The sequence below is a fragment of the Venustampulla echinocandica genome (assembly GCF_003357145.1).
Source record: "Venustampulla echinocandica strain BP 5553 chromosome Unknown scaffold_5, whole genome shotgun sequence".
NCBI classification, from domain to species: Eukaryota; Fungi; Ascomycota; class Leotiomycetes; order Helotiales; family Pleuroascaceae; genus Venustampulla; species Venustampulla echinocandica.
Window position 1 is genome coordinate 182,594 of NW_022474210.1, and position 15,572 is coordinate 198,165.

Genomic DNA, 15,572 nt, shown 5'->3' on the forward strand with positions numbered 1-15,572 from the left:
GGTAGGGCATCTTTTCTGGCGAAGAGGGCGCCTGGCGACGTGGTACAGAGATGTCTATGGAGATGATGGTGGGAATGGGGCTGGAGATTGAGGATGAGGTGACTTGAAGTTGGGATGACTTGAGCCTGGAGAGGAGAAGAGACGTCGCGTCGAGCTCCAGATCGTCTCAACCGGTCTCGCGTCTCCCCATGGTGGTTGACAGGTCACGTGGAGGTGGATGCCGAAGTGTACCCGGCTTCACACCTCCCGTTCCATTCCCAGGGATGAACCTCTTCCTCTCCTCTCGGCTTCCACTTCCACTTCCACTTCCACCATTCCACCATTCCGCAGTCTGAGATATGCTGCAGAAGCCCAAAGATACAGAGGTACCGAGGTACGCAGGCACGTAGGACGTAACCTCATAGCAATCTCCTTTGGCTCAACGAGACCCAATGCAGATGCGCGCAACATTCCATCATATTGCACAGTCACCGGCAGCCCCACCGTCGCGCCCTCATCGCGAGTACAACGAGGGCACAGCGATCATGGGACCCTATGGTGCGGTCAGGAGACGCACAGGCAGCCTGGAGGTTATCAAAGGTCGTCCCAGCCAGCAATGCATCTTCAATTGACCCAATAATGCAGACTACATGAGACGCACCGAAGCGGGAGCTGGAGCTTCAGCTTGAGCTCCAACGAGGTTGAGCTCATTGCTACATCGGGATGCTCATGCAGCAAAACACCCTTCGCACAGTTCAGGTACGACGCCGCTCGCATCCCAACTCCAATAGAGCTACTCGAGGTACCACGCGCTGTAGCTGGCAGAGGAAGCTCGTATGAAACCGCTCAGGGCTCAGGACTCAGTGCGTGTCACCCCTGGGTAGGACAATGAGCTCGATATACAACTCGAAATGCAACACCGATCCCTCGGAAGGACACCTGCTGTATCTCTCCTAAGTTTTATTTATTTATTTTATAAATCCGAATCTGGATGCTGTACCCACGGGCGTACCACTACTCGTACGAGTATCACCAACACACCGGGTTGCTAGCAACTGGAACAATCTCGAGCTTTGGCCTCGGGTATCCACGGTGAGGTACAGCTGGCAAGGCACTGACTGTTGGAGATGACGATGTCCCCGTTCTCGTGCCGCGCCACTGCCTACTGGAGCCTGGATGGTGTTGATTCAACGGTTCGGCGGCATCCAGATTCCAGAACCGCCACATATCGTGCCTTGTACACGGCCCCTGGCGAAGAGGCTGACTGGTGGCCAGCACCAGCCAGTTTATTATACATGCCCTACCAACGTCGTACGTTCGACGTGCGAAGTACGAGTATGAATGTCGCAGCCTCGTGCGTTATTTGCGGCACTGACTTCCTAGTCGCTCGCTGCTTTTGGCGCCTCTCCTGTCGTATCGCCTGCTGCTGCAGATGCGGATTACGGATGGCGAGACAGAGATTGCCCCTCAACAACTCAGCGGTGGAAATTTTGGATGGGCTCGTGGCTTGTGGATCGGCCAGGCAAGCCACCACACCACGGACAAGGACCAGGAACCTGCGTCTAGCAGACGGTAGGGAGGACAGCACGCCTGCGCCTGCGCCTACGCCTCCGCCGACGGAGCACACCTACGAGCCGCCCTCGTGGAGTCGTAGCAACTGCAATTCCACCTCCCCACACGCAGGAGATATGAACCCAGCAACCTGCAAGTGCACTCAGGCCAAGTCGCGTACCAAGTGGTGATCCGGCTGTCCTTGATTTAACCTTAACCAACGACCTCACGAGACCGCAAACTGGCCGGAGCTTCTGTTTGATACTCGCCAGGGACAGCAAGCGGCTAGCAGCACAGACCGACTTGGATTGGTCCCGAGTTCAAGTCCGCTTGGAGCAGCCGGACGATCTAACGCTAATGACTCTATGTCTACCGAGTGACCACAGTACTTCGTACTCGTAGCATTGTTGTGCTATGATACGTAGAGTATCATTCTTGTAGGGTGCGGAGGACCCACTGCGAGACCACGAACCCGCGAACTGGGAACTTTTTATTATTAATAAATAGGATTATCGATCACCCGCCGGTGGAAATGCAGCCAATAGGCGGCCAGACCGCCCGCATGGGTCGCAACTGGAAAGTCTTTCAATACCGGTATGTCCCAGTTTGATCCAGGGACCCATGGGATACTTGGAACATTTCTTGCGTCGCTGCTCCGCTGGATATCTTGTAGCAGTAGCCCTGCCAATAACAACGAGCCTCGAGCCGAGAAGTTAAATTATCCACCGGTCACGGGTCTTACATTTGTTCCAAACGGGTCGCCGTTGTATGAATTAGTTTGAGACGGGGGTGTTCGAACTTCGCAGCCACGAGCCAGCCACGATGGCTAGGATTAATAAATAGCATCAATACGTCCAGCGTCTAGCTTCCAGCTTCCAGCTTCCAGGGTCCTGGAGTGACTCCTGAGTCCTGAGTCCTGACTCCTGACCGTCATCAATAATACCTCTGTAGCGCTCCCGAACGAACCCGTGACATTTCCCCCCGGTCTCCAATTTAGACGTCTAGCGTCTGCATGGCATCATGATTGTCCTATGCTTGGTACGAGAGGATTATCGCTCCGTAAGTGGATTGGTTGATTGGATTAGATTTCTAGGTGCTGGTTTTGGCCGGATGCCGAGTTCGTGGGCCGACCAGGCCCCTACGGACGTAGTGACACTCTGAGTCTCTAATTATCAACGTTGAAGGCATGATCGAAGAGTACAAATCCGACTCTCCTCAAGTCCAGTCCAGCCCCAGTCTGGTTTGAAAATATAGCCTTAAGTAACACAGTCCAAATGCCCTAACCCATTCCCTATATGAACCTTAGTATCACTGCCGACTGTAAAGCCACCCCCGATAATAACGACAAGATACTTCTCCCTCGTTAACAAGGGGAATGTAGCTCGTTCTCCTATAGGCGAAGTGTTATATGTTGCAGTCCCGCCCACCTCAAGCTAGATGTGATGATCAGCAAAATCCCCTCTAATAGGCACTTTGCCGCGTGCTTACATCCTCTTGAATTAAACGACATATTGCCTTATCATCTTTCGCCTTCGCCTTCGCCTTCGCCTCTGCGTCAAGCTTTCTCTTTGAGAGACTTCGCATTTTGGGGTGTTCTCTTGTCTTTTCGAACGGGCATAATTCGAGGATGCCGGGCGTAGGTTCATGGGGTAGGTCGATATAAAGTCCTCGCGCCGAACCAACTAGCGTGGCAAAAAGGGGACGGCTCTCGTTGGTGATGGATACGATCGCGATAGTGGCCAGATGCCTCGGAATCGTCGTGAGAAGGTTGCGTGCTGTAAATATCGATTACCTCTCCCTATGGCTGACTATTAGCTGATTGCCGTGGCCCAGTGACACCTCATCCGCCGACCGCGGACAGCTGGCAGCTTGCCACCAACTCCAATCCCATCCTCCTACTCGAGTAACATGCATGCCGTTGTGCAGAAAGAGGACAGCTTCGCTGCCAGAAAATGCACCGAATGGCCAACCAGCCATTGGTCGCCGGGCAGGAATCTGTCCAGTTACCTCCTACATGCATTTCACGCATCTCGGGTTCTTGCAGGGCCAGTGGCACAGGCCGGAAGAAGATACAGTACAGTGCGGCAAATTATTAATATGGCCTACAAAAAACTCTCTTCCGTTCTGCAGTTGCAGTCGAGGGCCGATAGTAGTGATGAATGACCACGGTCGAAACGGCCAGCGAAAGTTATTATTCCCAGCGCCGCCGTTCCACTTATATAATAAGAGATCTCATTAATTATTATCTAGGTACGGCCCGGCACGACCAGTAATAACCAGCACATCGGAGATCATAGAAATCTTTTTTTGTCCCCCTTCATGGTTTGGTCGTTTATGATTCGTGCATACCGGGAAGCATTGGGCGATCATCTCTGTGCCCGGTGAATGGCTATTTATCCTCGGCGCTAGTTGCAGCTTTCCCGGCCGGTATCGAGCTTCTTCAACTCTGCTATTATTGCCTCATATGCTGCTGGGCTCCTGGACTATCAGCAGGCACTCCAGGGAAGTGAGTCTTCGTAAAATGGAGGAGGGGCCTTGCGTTACCAAGCCGGGGGTCAGCATTCGAACAACACAACACCAACAACCAACAACCAACAAACCCTAAATCTGACGATGCTGCCCGTTTATTTCCTTATATCCATGTTTTCTCCGGAACCTTCCTTCACCTCACCACGAACTTATTATCAGATATCAGATATCAGAAAACAAGATGGACACCCGTATTGCTCCCAAGATTTTACCTCGAGGGAGCTTAGCCGGTCCTTCAGCCGGTGGTACAGATTCTATCCAGCTCAATCCATCCAACCTGCAGCACGCCGACGCCTTGCCATGAACGGCCCCCAACAATAAATCATACATACTCCTTCTCAATTGCCTACGTCTGCCAACCCCCCGTTTCCGACTCGTCTGCTGGCTTGTTCAACCTTCAGAACCAGCGACCCGCATATCAAAATCCCACCCTATCTGTGTGCTACCCAGCCAGCCCCTCCATCCGTCATGTCGGGCATGTTTCGAAACCTTGCCAGTGCTACTCTGCACGAGAGTCTTCGTCGTCATAAACCCATTGTCGCTTCTTCCCTTCCGCTCCTAACCATGGATCCCTGGCAAGCCCCGTCACGGCGTCACTTCACCCCTCTTTTGTTTGCTCATGGCGGCCACCGTGTCATATGTAGACAAGGGGACAAGGGGACAAGACAAGACAAGCCTCCGACGACGTCAATATCAACATCAACATCAATACCAATACCAATATCGATATCGATATCGCAACAATGCCTTATTTATTTTTTCTTCTCCCGCCTCTAGCGCGTGCCATCTTCTGCGTCCCTCTGCCCTGCATCTACCATTCCCCTTATTACTGGCCAGCACCTACAGAGTAATAAAACCACAGCGCAGTACACCAGCATGATGCATCAGGCTGTGTGAGTGGATGCCAGGTGGGGAGGGGCAGGATTCGGTAGGGACACACAATTACCACGTGTATACCTGCTCCTCCGGAACCAGGCCTCCCTCAAATCATATACGGCCAAGAGGTCGCTGTTTTATTTTGCGGAAGCACAGAAATGGTACCCGCCGCTGGCTCTCATGCAACGGCACACAAACCTCTCCCGCACCACTCCAAGGTACGGAAAAAACTTCTATATCCCGCATACCTTGTCCAATTTACCCATTTCCTTTCTCATACTATTGCCCTCGATACGCCTTTACTGCTCCATTACCTTCCGAACTAAGAATATCCACCTTTGAATTTTTTTTTAAGGCGCATGCGAGAGGAAAACGCTGTTGTGAGTTGTAGTACAACTCCCTTCAAAAGAATCCGCCTTCCCCCTTCCCCCTTCCCCTGCCGTCCCCTAGTGCTGCAGCTACGTACAGGGACCTATTGCCATCATCGTCTTGTATAATACTGCCTAGAGTGGACAATCCGGTAGTTGCCTGCTGAGTCAACAACACTCGGCGGTAGACCTTGGGTTGATATGCTCGCCTCTCGGTGATGTCCGAGAGCCTCTTTAATTTGTCGATCTTGACGGTGTCAGACAAAGGCTCGGTGGGAAGGTAATTGTGCGCATGCTGGAAGCAACTCCAAATGACTCTAAAAGGGGTATCCCCAGGAGATTTGAGTCTTGTCATGCCGAAATGATTATCGTTGATATCCACTCACTTTTCCCACGCTACCAAGTTAAAGGTCTAAAACACCCGACCTTTTTTTAAACATTAAACAAGCCTTTTCTATAACCAGTTTGAAGACTACTGTCTAAATGGATCGATATAAATAACGCAAAGCTCCGCCGACGGTATCAAAATTGTGAATCACGGCGTAGATACCGCGAGTATGAATTATAAACCGTGGTGGATATTCTCTCCCTTAGCTGGAAGTTTAATGATCTAAATTATCACCAATAAGGGAACGAAAAACAAGAAGAGCAGCATTGCGCGGCTTAGATCAGTTTATGAAGAGAATACCGAAGAAGGAGCAATAGGACTTTCGAGTGAATACTACATGGCAAGATCAGATAGGGATGGATTCTTCATCTAACCACAAGAGAGACTATATGTGCTAACAAAACTCCAAATTTTCTGCCTCTTAGAAGATGTTTCCGGACTGACTTCAAACAGGTACTATTCTAAAAGCAATGTAGCGCCAGCCAATAGTTTGATATCTTGGCCGAATTCATTGTAGCCATTTCCATCAGCAGAGTCGAGCTCGGTAGAAAACAGCAACAGAAGAGGACAGTTTAGTGCTCTGAGCCCCCCCTTTTGATTTACATCCTCCGATACTATCTCCACAACCTGATCATGGTCTTTCGTCGAACCTCGGATTTGCTAGTGGTCTAGAACAACTTCCCTCTATGAATTTCAATCAAACGATATTTCCGACGGAATTACAACATTCCTATCCGACTTCCGAAAGACCGGTCTCGGAGAATCTGCAGTCTGATGCCTGACAGGCCGAGGGAAATCATGGCCGAAGCTGTAACACAAAACCGCATATCGTAGCCTGCTATTTGACCCCACACAGAGACCGATCAGTCCACTGACAGAAGTGTGCGTGTCAATTCTGTAGTCAGCTGGGACAAGGACCCTTACGTGCATAACAGCGAGCACTCGACGCAAGCATCGAGCTCGATTAATACGGTATGCAAACACCGAATTAACACATGGTGTTTCTAATTCTTAGAATGTTATAGAAAGAACAACGACTACCTAATCACGGTCTTAGCAAACCCTACCGTGTTATGTCCCTCGAATAAGAGAGAAGAAAGTAGAAAGGCAAAGGAAATGATCGATAAATCCCTAAACTATATGAATTTGGAGTCATATTCGGGTTATTCGAAGAAGACTTGGAACTGCCCTTCTAGATCCTTTGGTTCTCCTTCTTCTCTAATAACACAACCTGCCCCTTCATAGTAGGAAACTCCATTACATCTTCCAGCAGTATCTTAGCATTTATATTGGCACTGTAGAACTCCGCAAATTGCTGTGCTGCAAGCATATCACCCCACACATCAAAGAACGGCGTATTGTGAGAGATAACGACATCGCTTTCTAAGCCTTCCCCAATCTGAAGTACCTCTTGCCATGCACGTTGAATCAATCCTTTATATTTTGAGCTTTCAAAGGACACAGATTCAAAATTCTGCGGCTCAGGTAGTGTCTTCAGTGGTGTTTCGGGCAGGGAGCACTCGGCCCAGGTCGAAGGTTGTGGCAGTGGTTCATCTGGCTTTTCGTGGAATTGTAGGATAGCATCGCACAGATGATCAAGTAGCTGCTGTGTGAATTCACGAGGAACGGCCTCATGACATGAATGAATAATAATGTCGAGCATCCCATCCGCATGCTTGGAGCGTACCCAGAGATCCGTACGATCACACCCAGGATCGTATGTAAGAATCTTGCATGGCGTGCCCTCAAGTTCCATGTCGGAGATGTCGAAAATAGACATGTGGTGAACAATAGATGTGAATCGTGTCCACTTTGGCCAGGTAGTATACCTTTCAATAATACGCCTATAGTATGTGGATTCGTAAGGCATAGTCGTAACTTGTTGCTCCTGCACACTGCGACAGATATCCATTGGCGTGCAACCATTTTTCATTTTAATACGCCATGGAGTATAGTTGATGGTGGGCCCTCCAATCTTCGATATACCTTGAATAGGCACATTTCGCCCGGATACTAGAACAGCAAAGACCACATCTGGTATCCGAGTAAGCCTTGCCAACGTATAGGCCCATGCCGCTTTGACGAGGTTAGAGTCAGTGATCCCGTGCTGACTGAGGGAGACAGCAGGAATAAGCCTCTTAACTGTGCAGTTGAAGACATTACGGTAAGCGGGGCCAGTGTGGTTGATGATTTCTGGCATCGTAGATCCTTCAAGATACTTACGCCAGAAACTTTCGACCTTCGCCGTGTTGGCATAGTGGATGAAATTGGCGAAACTCGGTCCAGTCTGAAGCGATTTACCACTGTATGCAGCACACAAATTTTCTCGAATTTGGTCCAGGGACACTCCATCATACTGAGCGTGTGAAACCTTCATAAGAAGGGCGTTATGATTTTCGTCTTGCTGGACAAGTTTATACCACGTCGCCAAGTCACCCAGCCGCACATCCTTTTTCAAGTCCAAATGCATCAGACCTTTGGCAACATCAACAGCACCTTTAGCTCCTTCAACATACTCGAAAGATATTTCCGGAGATTTTAGCACAACTTGCAGCACTTGTCTCTTCCATGCTGTGAAGACTGTACGTAGGAGGTCATGATGCCTAGTTATGCGGTGGCATGCAGCCTTCAAACGAACCGGATCTAACGGGCCAGAAAAATCGAAAATGTAGTAATTGGTGTTTCCTCTTGTCTTGAGAAGACTAGTGAGTGTTGACCAACCTTGATAGTCGGTGGACTCGTATATATTCTCGATTTGGTCACTGTCCATCGAGAGTTGTACGCTCACACCCCGCCACACGGAATCGTCCACAATTTTCCCAAGGTCTGGCTTAACCTGGACTTCCTTAATCACAGCAGAATCGCTGGTCCTTTTTTCGATGGATTCGCTTATGTGTGCACTCATACTACTGAGTAGAGAATGACTGAAGACATCTGCCACGGTGAGGAGAAGACCATCGGCTGAGGCAATTGATACAAGCCTCAAAGCTGCAAGGGAATCCCCACCGAGTGCAAAGAAGTTGTCGTGCCGTCCAATAGAATCTTTGTCTGTCTCTAATACAGTGGACCAAATGTTCTGTAATCTATGCTCCATCGCTGTTTGAGGATCTTGATGAAGACTCTGGCTAACTGTGAACCGAGAAAGTGATTTCAATGTAAGGTCGGACGCAATAGACCGCAGCATCTGCCTATTTAGTTTCCCTGCAGTTGTAAGGGGTAAAGATTTGAACGGTATGAACTGGGCGGGGACCATGTACTGCGGTAGGACCTGTAGCATATGTGTGCGTAACTCATCAAAAATGGCAGTGATGATCTCCACTGATTCTTTGCTTACTTCCTCCCTGACGTCGATACGGCTCTCAAAACAAATAAACGCGCCAACAAAAGATTTATGACTGCCTTTTGGAGTGATGATTTCAGCGGCAGCGCCTACGAATTCTCGTCGCGTGCCAAGTATTTGTCTTAAATGGTGTTCAACTTCCCCAAGCTCCATTCTCTGGCCATGAAGCTTTACTTGGGTGTCTTTTCGGCCAATGTAAGTGATCGATCCATCTGGGTTGTAGCGGACCAAGTCTCCAGTGCGATAGAACCTCCCTCTATGGCCAGGAGATATGAGTTGAGACCAAGCAGGTTCAACAACGAACGCTGCCGCTGATTTTTGGGGATCGTTTAGATAACCACGGGCGAGGATGTGTCCACTCAAAAGCAACTCACCCACGGCCCCGATGGGAGCAAGCTTGTTGTAATCCAGAGCATCCACAATCCAACTCACAGCTCCAACTGCTGTCCCAATATTTGTAGGCTCAACACTAATCATTCCACTGTTGTTGACCATACTGAAAATGCAACACTCTGTAGGGCCATACCCATTAATGAGCTTAACTCTCTTCGCCCAGTTCTGGACGTGGCTCCTATTCATTGGTTCCCCAGCCAAAACTAACGTCTTAAGAGTTGGAACACTTTCGGGGACGATCGTACTCGCAAGGGACGGGGTGAGAAGTGCCCAGTTTGACTGGAATTGTGTTATTGCTCCATGAAGGTTGTTCATACGGTCATCCTCCGAAGGAATACAAATGCAGCCTCCGTAAAGCAGGGTGGTAATAATATCCGTCAAGGAGATATCAAACGTAAACGATGAGAACTGTATCGACCGCGTTGTTTGAGCCATACCCATCGTCTTTCCATGCATAGCGGCACTCAGCATTAGTGCTTTATGTTCGATCACGACGCCTTTTGGCTCACCAGAACTGCCTGAAGTGAAGATGACATATGCGGCATTTTCGGGGGTGATATGGACACTCTGCCACGCTAGAGGAGAGAATTCCTTATAGTTCTGTACAATGGAGTCATCGATGACAATGCATGTTGAAAAAACCGATTGGCAAGACACAAGTGACTGCGCAGATGTGAGACATATACGAGCCTTAGTTTGTCGACAAATAGCTTGGAGGCGGATTTGTGGATGCGAAGGATCGAGTGGATTATAGACAGCTCCAGCTTTCAAAATTGCCAGAAGTGAGACAATTGCATATTTAGATTTCTCGAAACACATGGAAACTACAGTCTCAGGAGTGACTCCTAGACTGATGAGCTTCGCTGCCAAAATTGACGAGAGTTCATCGAGCTGTTCAAGAGATAGATCGCCATCCCAAGCAGAGACTGCTTGGGATTTAGGATTTGTTTCAGCGTGCTTGCTGATCAATTTATGAGTGAACATTGCAATTGGCTCAGGAACCTCTTTGTTCCACTCGCAGATGGTAGCCAGTTCATGTGGTGATACTCCAACGAACTCCTCTAGTCGCTGGTCCAGACTCCCAGAGAACATATGTTGAGCGATATCCTTGAACTTAAATATAATCCGCTCAACCTGGCCAATATCGAGCATTGCTTCATCAAACATGGCATTGACTGTAAAACCGTCCAAACCCAAGGTACATTCCACAACAATGCCATATGTGTAGCAAATTTTTGATCCCAACTTTTCAAGTCCACACAAGATGTTGTTAGACTCATTCTTCTGGATTGAGATTGACGTCCGTGGTTGTATGACTAGCAAATTTTGGAATTCACATGCCTGCCGAATAGATGGTGATAGTCTAGAAATCTTGAACAAACTAGTGTGTTCTAGTGGAATCATCTCTGCTGACTGCCTCTGTACTTCGGATAGGAAGTCCTTGGCAACTTTTTGACGACCAGGTTGAAGACGAACAGGTAGTGTAACGAATGTTGGGCCGGTTATACTTTCAATGCCAGTAAATCCAGAGTTTCTCCCAGAGACAGTCACTCCTACAATAACATCTTCGGAGCCTGAATAAATACCCAGTGTCAACGCCCAAGCGGCCCTAATTATTGTTGGAGTTGTTATATGAGAGTGCAAATACCGCTTTACTTTGACGTCCGCAACTACCGAACTGTGAGTCAGTGGACGGTATCCAGGATACGGAAGTCGAGGAAAAGAAGCAGGTTGTGCGTCCTGTAACTGGGACTTCCAATATTCCAAATCTATGGCTTGGTTGGATATAGACTGGATGAAATTCCGGTATGGCGGGCTCCGAATTAGACCCGAGGATCGATAGAACATGTCAACACTTCGAAATAAGAGGGCTAATGACCAACCATCGTACATGGCATGGTGAGCAGTAAAGATAAATGTTCTGTAACTGCTCTTGTTATCCGGCGATTTTAAGAGAGCAAAGCGAACCATGGGGTCTCCAAGTTGAAAGGGCAGTTGAATATCTTGCCGAAGATACTCCCCAACCGCGCCTGACTGTTCAATCCATTGGATCTTCCAATTCTTTAGTGCAACTTGGAGAAGAGAAGAAAAGGCTATGACTCGGACAAATCTAGTTCTCAGAATCGAATGCTCTCGGATAGTGTAGTCCCAAGCTTCTTGAAAGCGAGAAATGTTAAACTCCTCGGGGATTTCAAAGACATGCTGCCCTATATACGCACGACTCTCGATTTGGGATAGTGATATGAGGCCTTCTTGGAGAGAAGTACATGGATATATATCCTCGAGACTATCTTTATCCACCTTACATATTTGAGCAGCGTCACCTAGAGTGTCGAAAGATAAATTCGACGTCTCCCGAAGCATCTCGAAAGGTGGAATAACCCCATATTCATCGCTTGAATCCATCTCGGTCAAACGAAGTGCCATCTGAGCTAAGCTTGGACGTGAAAAGATGTCCGCAACTGTGAGAATAAACCCAAGGGATCTTGAAGCTGATGCCAGTTTCATTGCGTACATTGAATCGCCTCCAAGAGTGAAGAAATTATCATCAGCCCCAATGGAATCTATTGGTATCCCGAGAGCCTTTGCCCAAAGCTCCGAAAGAACGGACTCCCTTTCGAGTGAGGGGAACTGAGCGCTAATCTTGGTTTGTGTTTCCCTCAAAAATGCCTTGAGTTCACTGGAAGACAAGGCTGACCCTAATTGGCATAAACTCCTCCGGTCTGTCTTGCCTCCACTGGTCATAGGCATCTTTGATAGTTGTATAAACGCAGTTGGTATCATGTGACGAGGTAGAATATTCTCAAGGCTTGCTTCCTTCAAGGTAGTGATCTCCGCCGTCTCACTTACGATGAACGTTTTCTTATAATTTGCAATATCAGTCGTTGAGCCATTGCTCACATATGCAACCAGTAATGGGTGACCAGCAGGTTTGATTAGCTCAACCACGACTCGCCACCCCTTGTTTGGAAGGATTTGCAATAGATTATACTCGATGTCTCCTAGTTCGATCCGTTGCCCCCGTAGTTTGACCTGAGTATCCTTCCTCCCCACTATTTGAATAGAGCCATCCGACATGTAGCGAGCAAGGTCCCCAGTTTTGTAGAGACGCTGATACTGGTTCGGTGCTTTGTGCCACGGAGGCGAGTTGATAAATGCTGTAGCAGTCTTCCCGGCATCGTTGAGATAACCTTGCGCCAAAATTGGGCCTTCAACCAATATCTCCCCAATGCAGCCAATTGGTACAAGCAGGTTGTGGTCATCGCTCTTTGCAATCCAAATACGGCTGCCCAGGGCGCGCCCTACAATCGAGGGGACGTCCTCTAATTTCATGCCTGGATTAGATGCACAGTAGATACTGCACTCAGCCGGGCCATAAACGTTTATGAGGTGGACTTTGTTTGCCCACAGTTTTAAAATTTTCTCGGTGAGCATTTCTCCTCCAAGAACAAGTACCTTTAAGGATGTCGCAGCAATTTCGTCCTCCCCGAATAGAGAAGCCACCGTGGGGGTGAAAAATGCCCAGTTAGCATTGAGGGACTGAACAGTGGAGGGTAGCTGATTCACACGATCATCGTCGGAGGGCACACATATACAGCCTCCAGCTAGAAGAGTGCTGAATATCTCGCCAATACTAACATCATACGTATAATGGGCGAATTGAAGGACTCTTGATGTGTGCTGCAGCTTGAATTGTGGTATGTGCGTGCTTGCATTAGAACAAAATGCCCTATGTGAAACAACAATCCCTTTTGGCGTTCCAGTTGAGCCAGAAGTGAATAAAACGAAGGCAGGGTCTTCCGGTGACACGTCTGCTGCTACTGATGGCGACTCGTGTCTCTCCCTAATCGTGTCGAGTAAGTACTGGTCGACTACTACCACATTAAGAAGTCCACCATTTGCAGCCAGCAATATGCTTTGTGTGGACTGTCCGACAATGACAATTTTGGCAGCACATTCTTGTATAATCTTCTGCAAGCGAGATGCTGGGTGCGACGGGTCCATTGACACAAAAGCACCCCCTGCTTTCAAGATCGCGAGCATCGTGACAACTGCCCACTTTGACTTGTGAAAGCATATAGGCACCTTGGTACCAGGCCTAACGCCAAACGATGACAATTCACCGGCGAGTTTTGATGTCATTCGGTCCAGCTCAATGTATGTGAGATTCCCATCCCAAGAGCAGACTGCTTCTGCCCCAGGAGTCGAAGCACATTGCCTCCCAACTAGTTGATGGATGCACGCATTGACCGGTGATGGGACATCGGCATTCCAATTCCAAATCTTCTTCCTGTCGTAGTCACTGAGCATATCAAGCTCTTGTACCGAAATGGGTGATGAAGCGTTGTCTGAGATGACTTCCACGATTTTGGCAAACGTATTGACAAGATTATTTGCGTGTTGGGCCGAGAGAAGCGAAACTCTAGACTGAATAGAATACTCGACGTTGCTCTCGGAAATAGTCACACGGCACACAACACCAATCTACTTCCGCGGTCAGAATAGATCATAAGCTGGGTGCTAGATTCTTACTTTATCTTCATGCTTAACTGTCGTATCCAAAGAATGAGATAGATGTTCTTCGGTGCTGATATATAGCATTGTACTGAAACCGTGGTCTTTGAGAATCCCCGAATCTAACTCGTTTCGCCCTTGTGAGGTAAAGCCGGGTTCTGAAGTCTGGATTTGCTGTGCTATATCCAGAACGGTATTAAGGTTCTGAAAATCAAGGATGCACTTCTGAGTGGTGCCCGTAACTTTCGAACTGCACACGAAGCTAACATGTTCGGAACGCACATAATTTAGAAGGAGAAGACTCCAAGCCGCTTGGAAGAAGGTTGCGGGTTCAATTTCCAAGTCTCCGCTCGCTTTCAGAATCGAATGCCTATCTGCTCCGACGACTTGACTGACTACGCTTGTTGCCGTCTGGTGTGTTGAATACGGGGGGTAGGGGTTGAGGGTCGGGAAGCAAGTGATGGTGCTGAATGAGGGAGCCATTGAACTGGTTTGTTCTGTGTCCGCTACATTGGTGATGGATGTGCTTTTCTCACGGTAACAAAGGTGGAAAAGCAAACGAGGTACCGGTATTCATCCTTAGAGTATCCCGAGGTCCCCTCACCCTCAGAGTCGCGGTTGCATCTCAAATTCCTCAACACCACTTCGACGGTATAGGCGGTCACATCTGCAAGAACACGTGAAGAACACCACACCAGTTAGATGCTTGGGTAAGATGTACCAACTAGTTACTCGTATAAGCAGCCATCCGGGGCGGACCAACACGAGTGCTGACTGCAGACTGCTTTCAAGTACATGTACAGTGCATGTACAATACTGTACCGGTAAATTATAAATGTTGGTAAAAGACAAGGCCTATTGCAGTGCGAGTAATTTTCAGGGGTACAAGTATAATAGTACCTGTAGAAGTACTGTGGGATCCATGGGATGCGGAGATAGAAGAGTGGTTGAGGGACTCGATTCAGGTAAAGGGATAGGGGTGGCAGCCCCTAGCAATATACATGTGTGGACCTAGCCGATATTGGCTATATCACCCCTTTTGTCACGGGATCTCACCAATAGAAATCAATCACATTTCAATATCTAAATATATCGATGTAATCGGTGAATTAGTTGCTGCGCGTTGGAAGACGCAATATCCCCTGTCGTCTCGCGATTTACATCTCTACCGTAGATTTTCAAGCCTCCTTTCTTTCCAACAGCTTCAACACCGCAGTTCGTCTTGCTGGGAGAAAGCGGTTCTTGCTTTGCAGCATGTCTTCCCTAAAGACCGCCGTTGAAAAGGTCTCCAATTCGAGTCTTGATATCTCACTGGTGCAGACTTTGTGCCGGATTGCATTTCTTGCAGCTCTTCCTGCATGGATCCTTTTATTACGAAAGACGCCGAGGAAAAATGATGCGGGGCGGTTGTTGCATTTTAAGACCGTGAGTGTGTACATGATGGCCAGACGACATGACAAGAACATTCTACCTACTAATGAGAAAATGCAGAAAATTTATACTATCAATGCGACCTTGAATCTCTTAACGGCAATTTTTGAGATATTTTACTCCCCAGATCGGACTGCATTTTCCGTCTTTGCAGTGAATGTTTCCGAACTTGAAAGCCTAGGCCAATTGTTCATTAGCTACA

At 48.3% G+C, this 15,572-nt stretch overlaps 2 protein-coding genes across 2 annotated transcripts; both read right to left on the reverse strand.

The window, feature by feature from the left end:
- Window positions 1–2,786: 2,786 nt before the first annotated feature.
- On the reverse strand, window positions 2,787–3,114 carry BP5553_06961 (uncharacterized protein; the record flags this gene model as incomplete). Its single annotated transcript, XM_032015584.1, has 2 exons — window positions 2,787–2,963; window positions 3,019–3,114. The coding sequence occupies 2 exons, from the start codon at window positions 3,112–3,114 to the stop codon at window positions 2,787–2,789; spliced, it is 273 nt and encodes a 90-aa protein (XP_031867853.1).
- Window positions 3,115–6,883: 3,769 nt separating this feature from the next.
- Window positions 6,884–14,422, reverse strand: BP5553_06962 (uncharacterized protein; the record flags this gene model as incomplete). The annotated part of the gene is made up of 2 exons (XM_032015585.1): window positions 6,884–13,909; window positions 13,958–14,422. 2 exons carry the CDS (start codon window positions 14,420–14,422, stop codon window positions 6,884–6,886), a joined length of 7,491 nt encoding a protein of 2,496 aa, XP_031867854.1.
- Window positions 14,423–15,572: the final 1,150 nt, after the last annotated feature.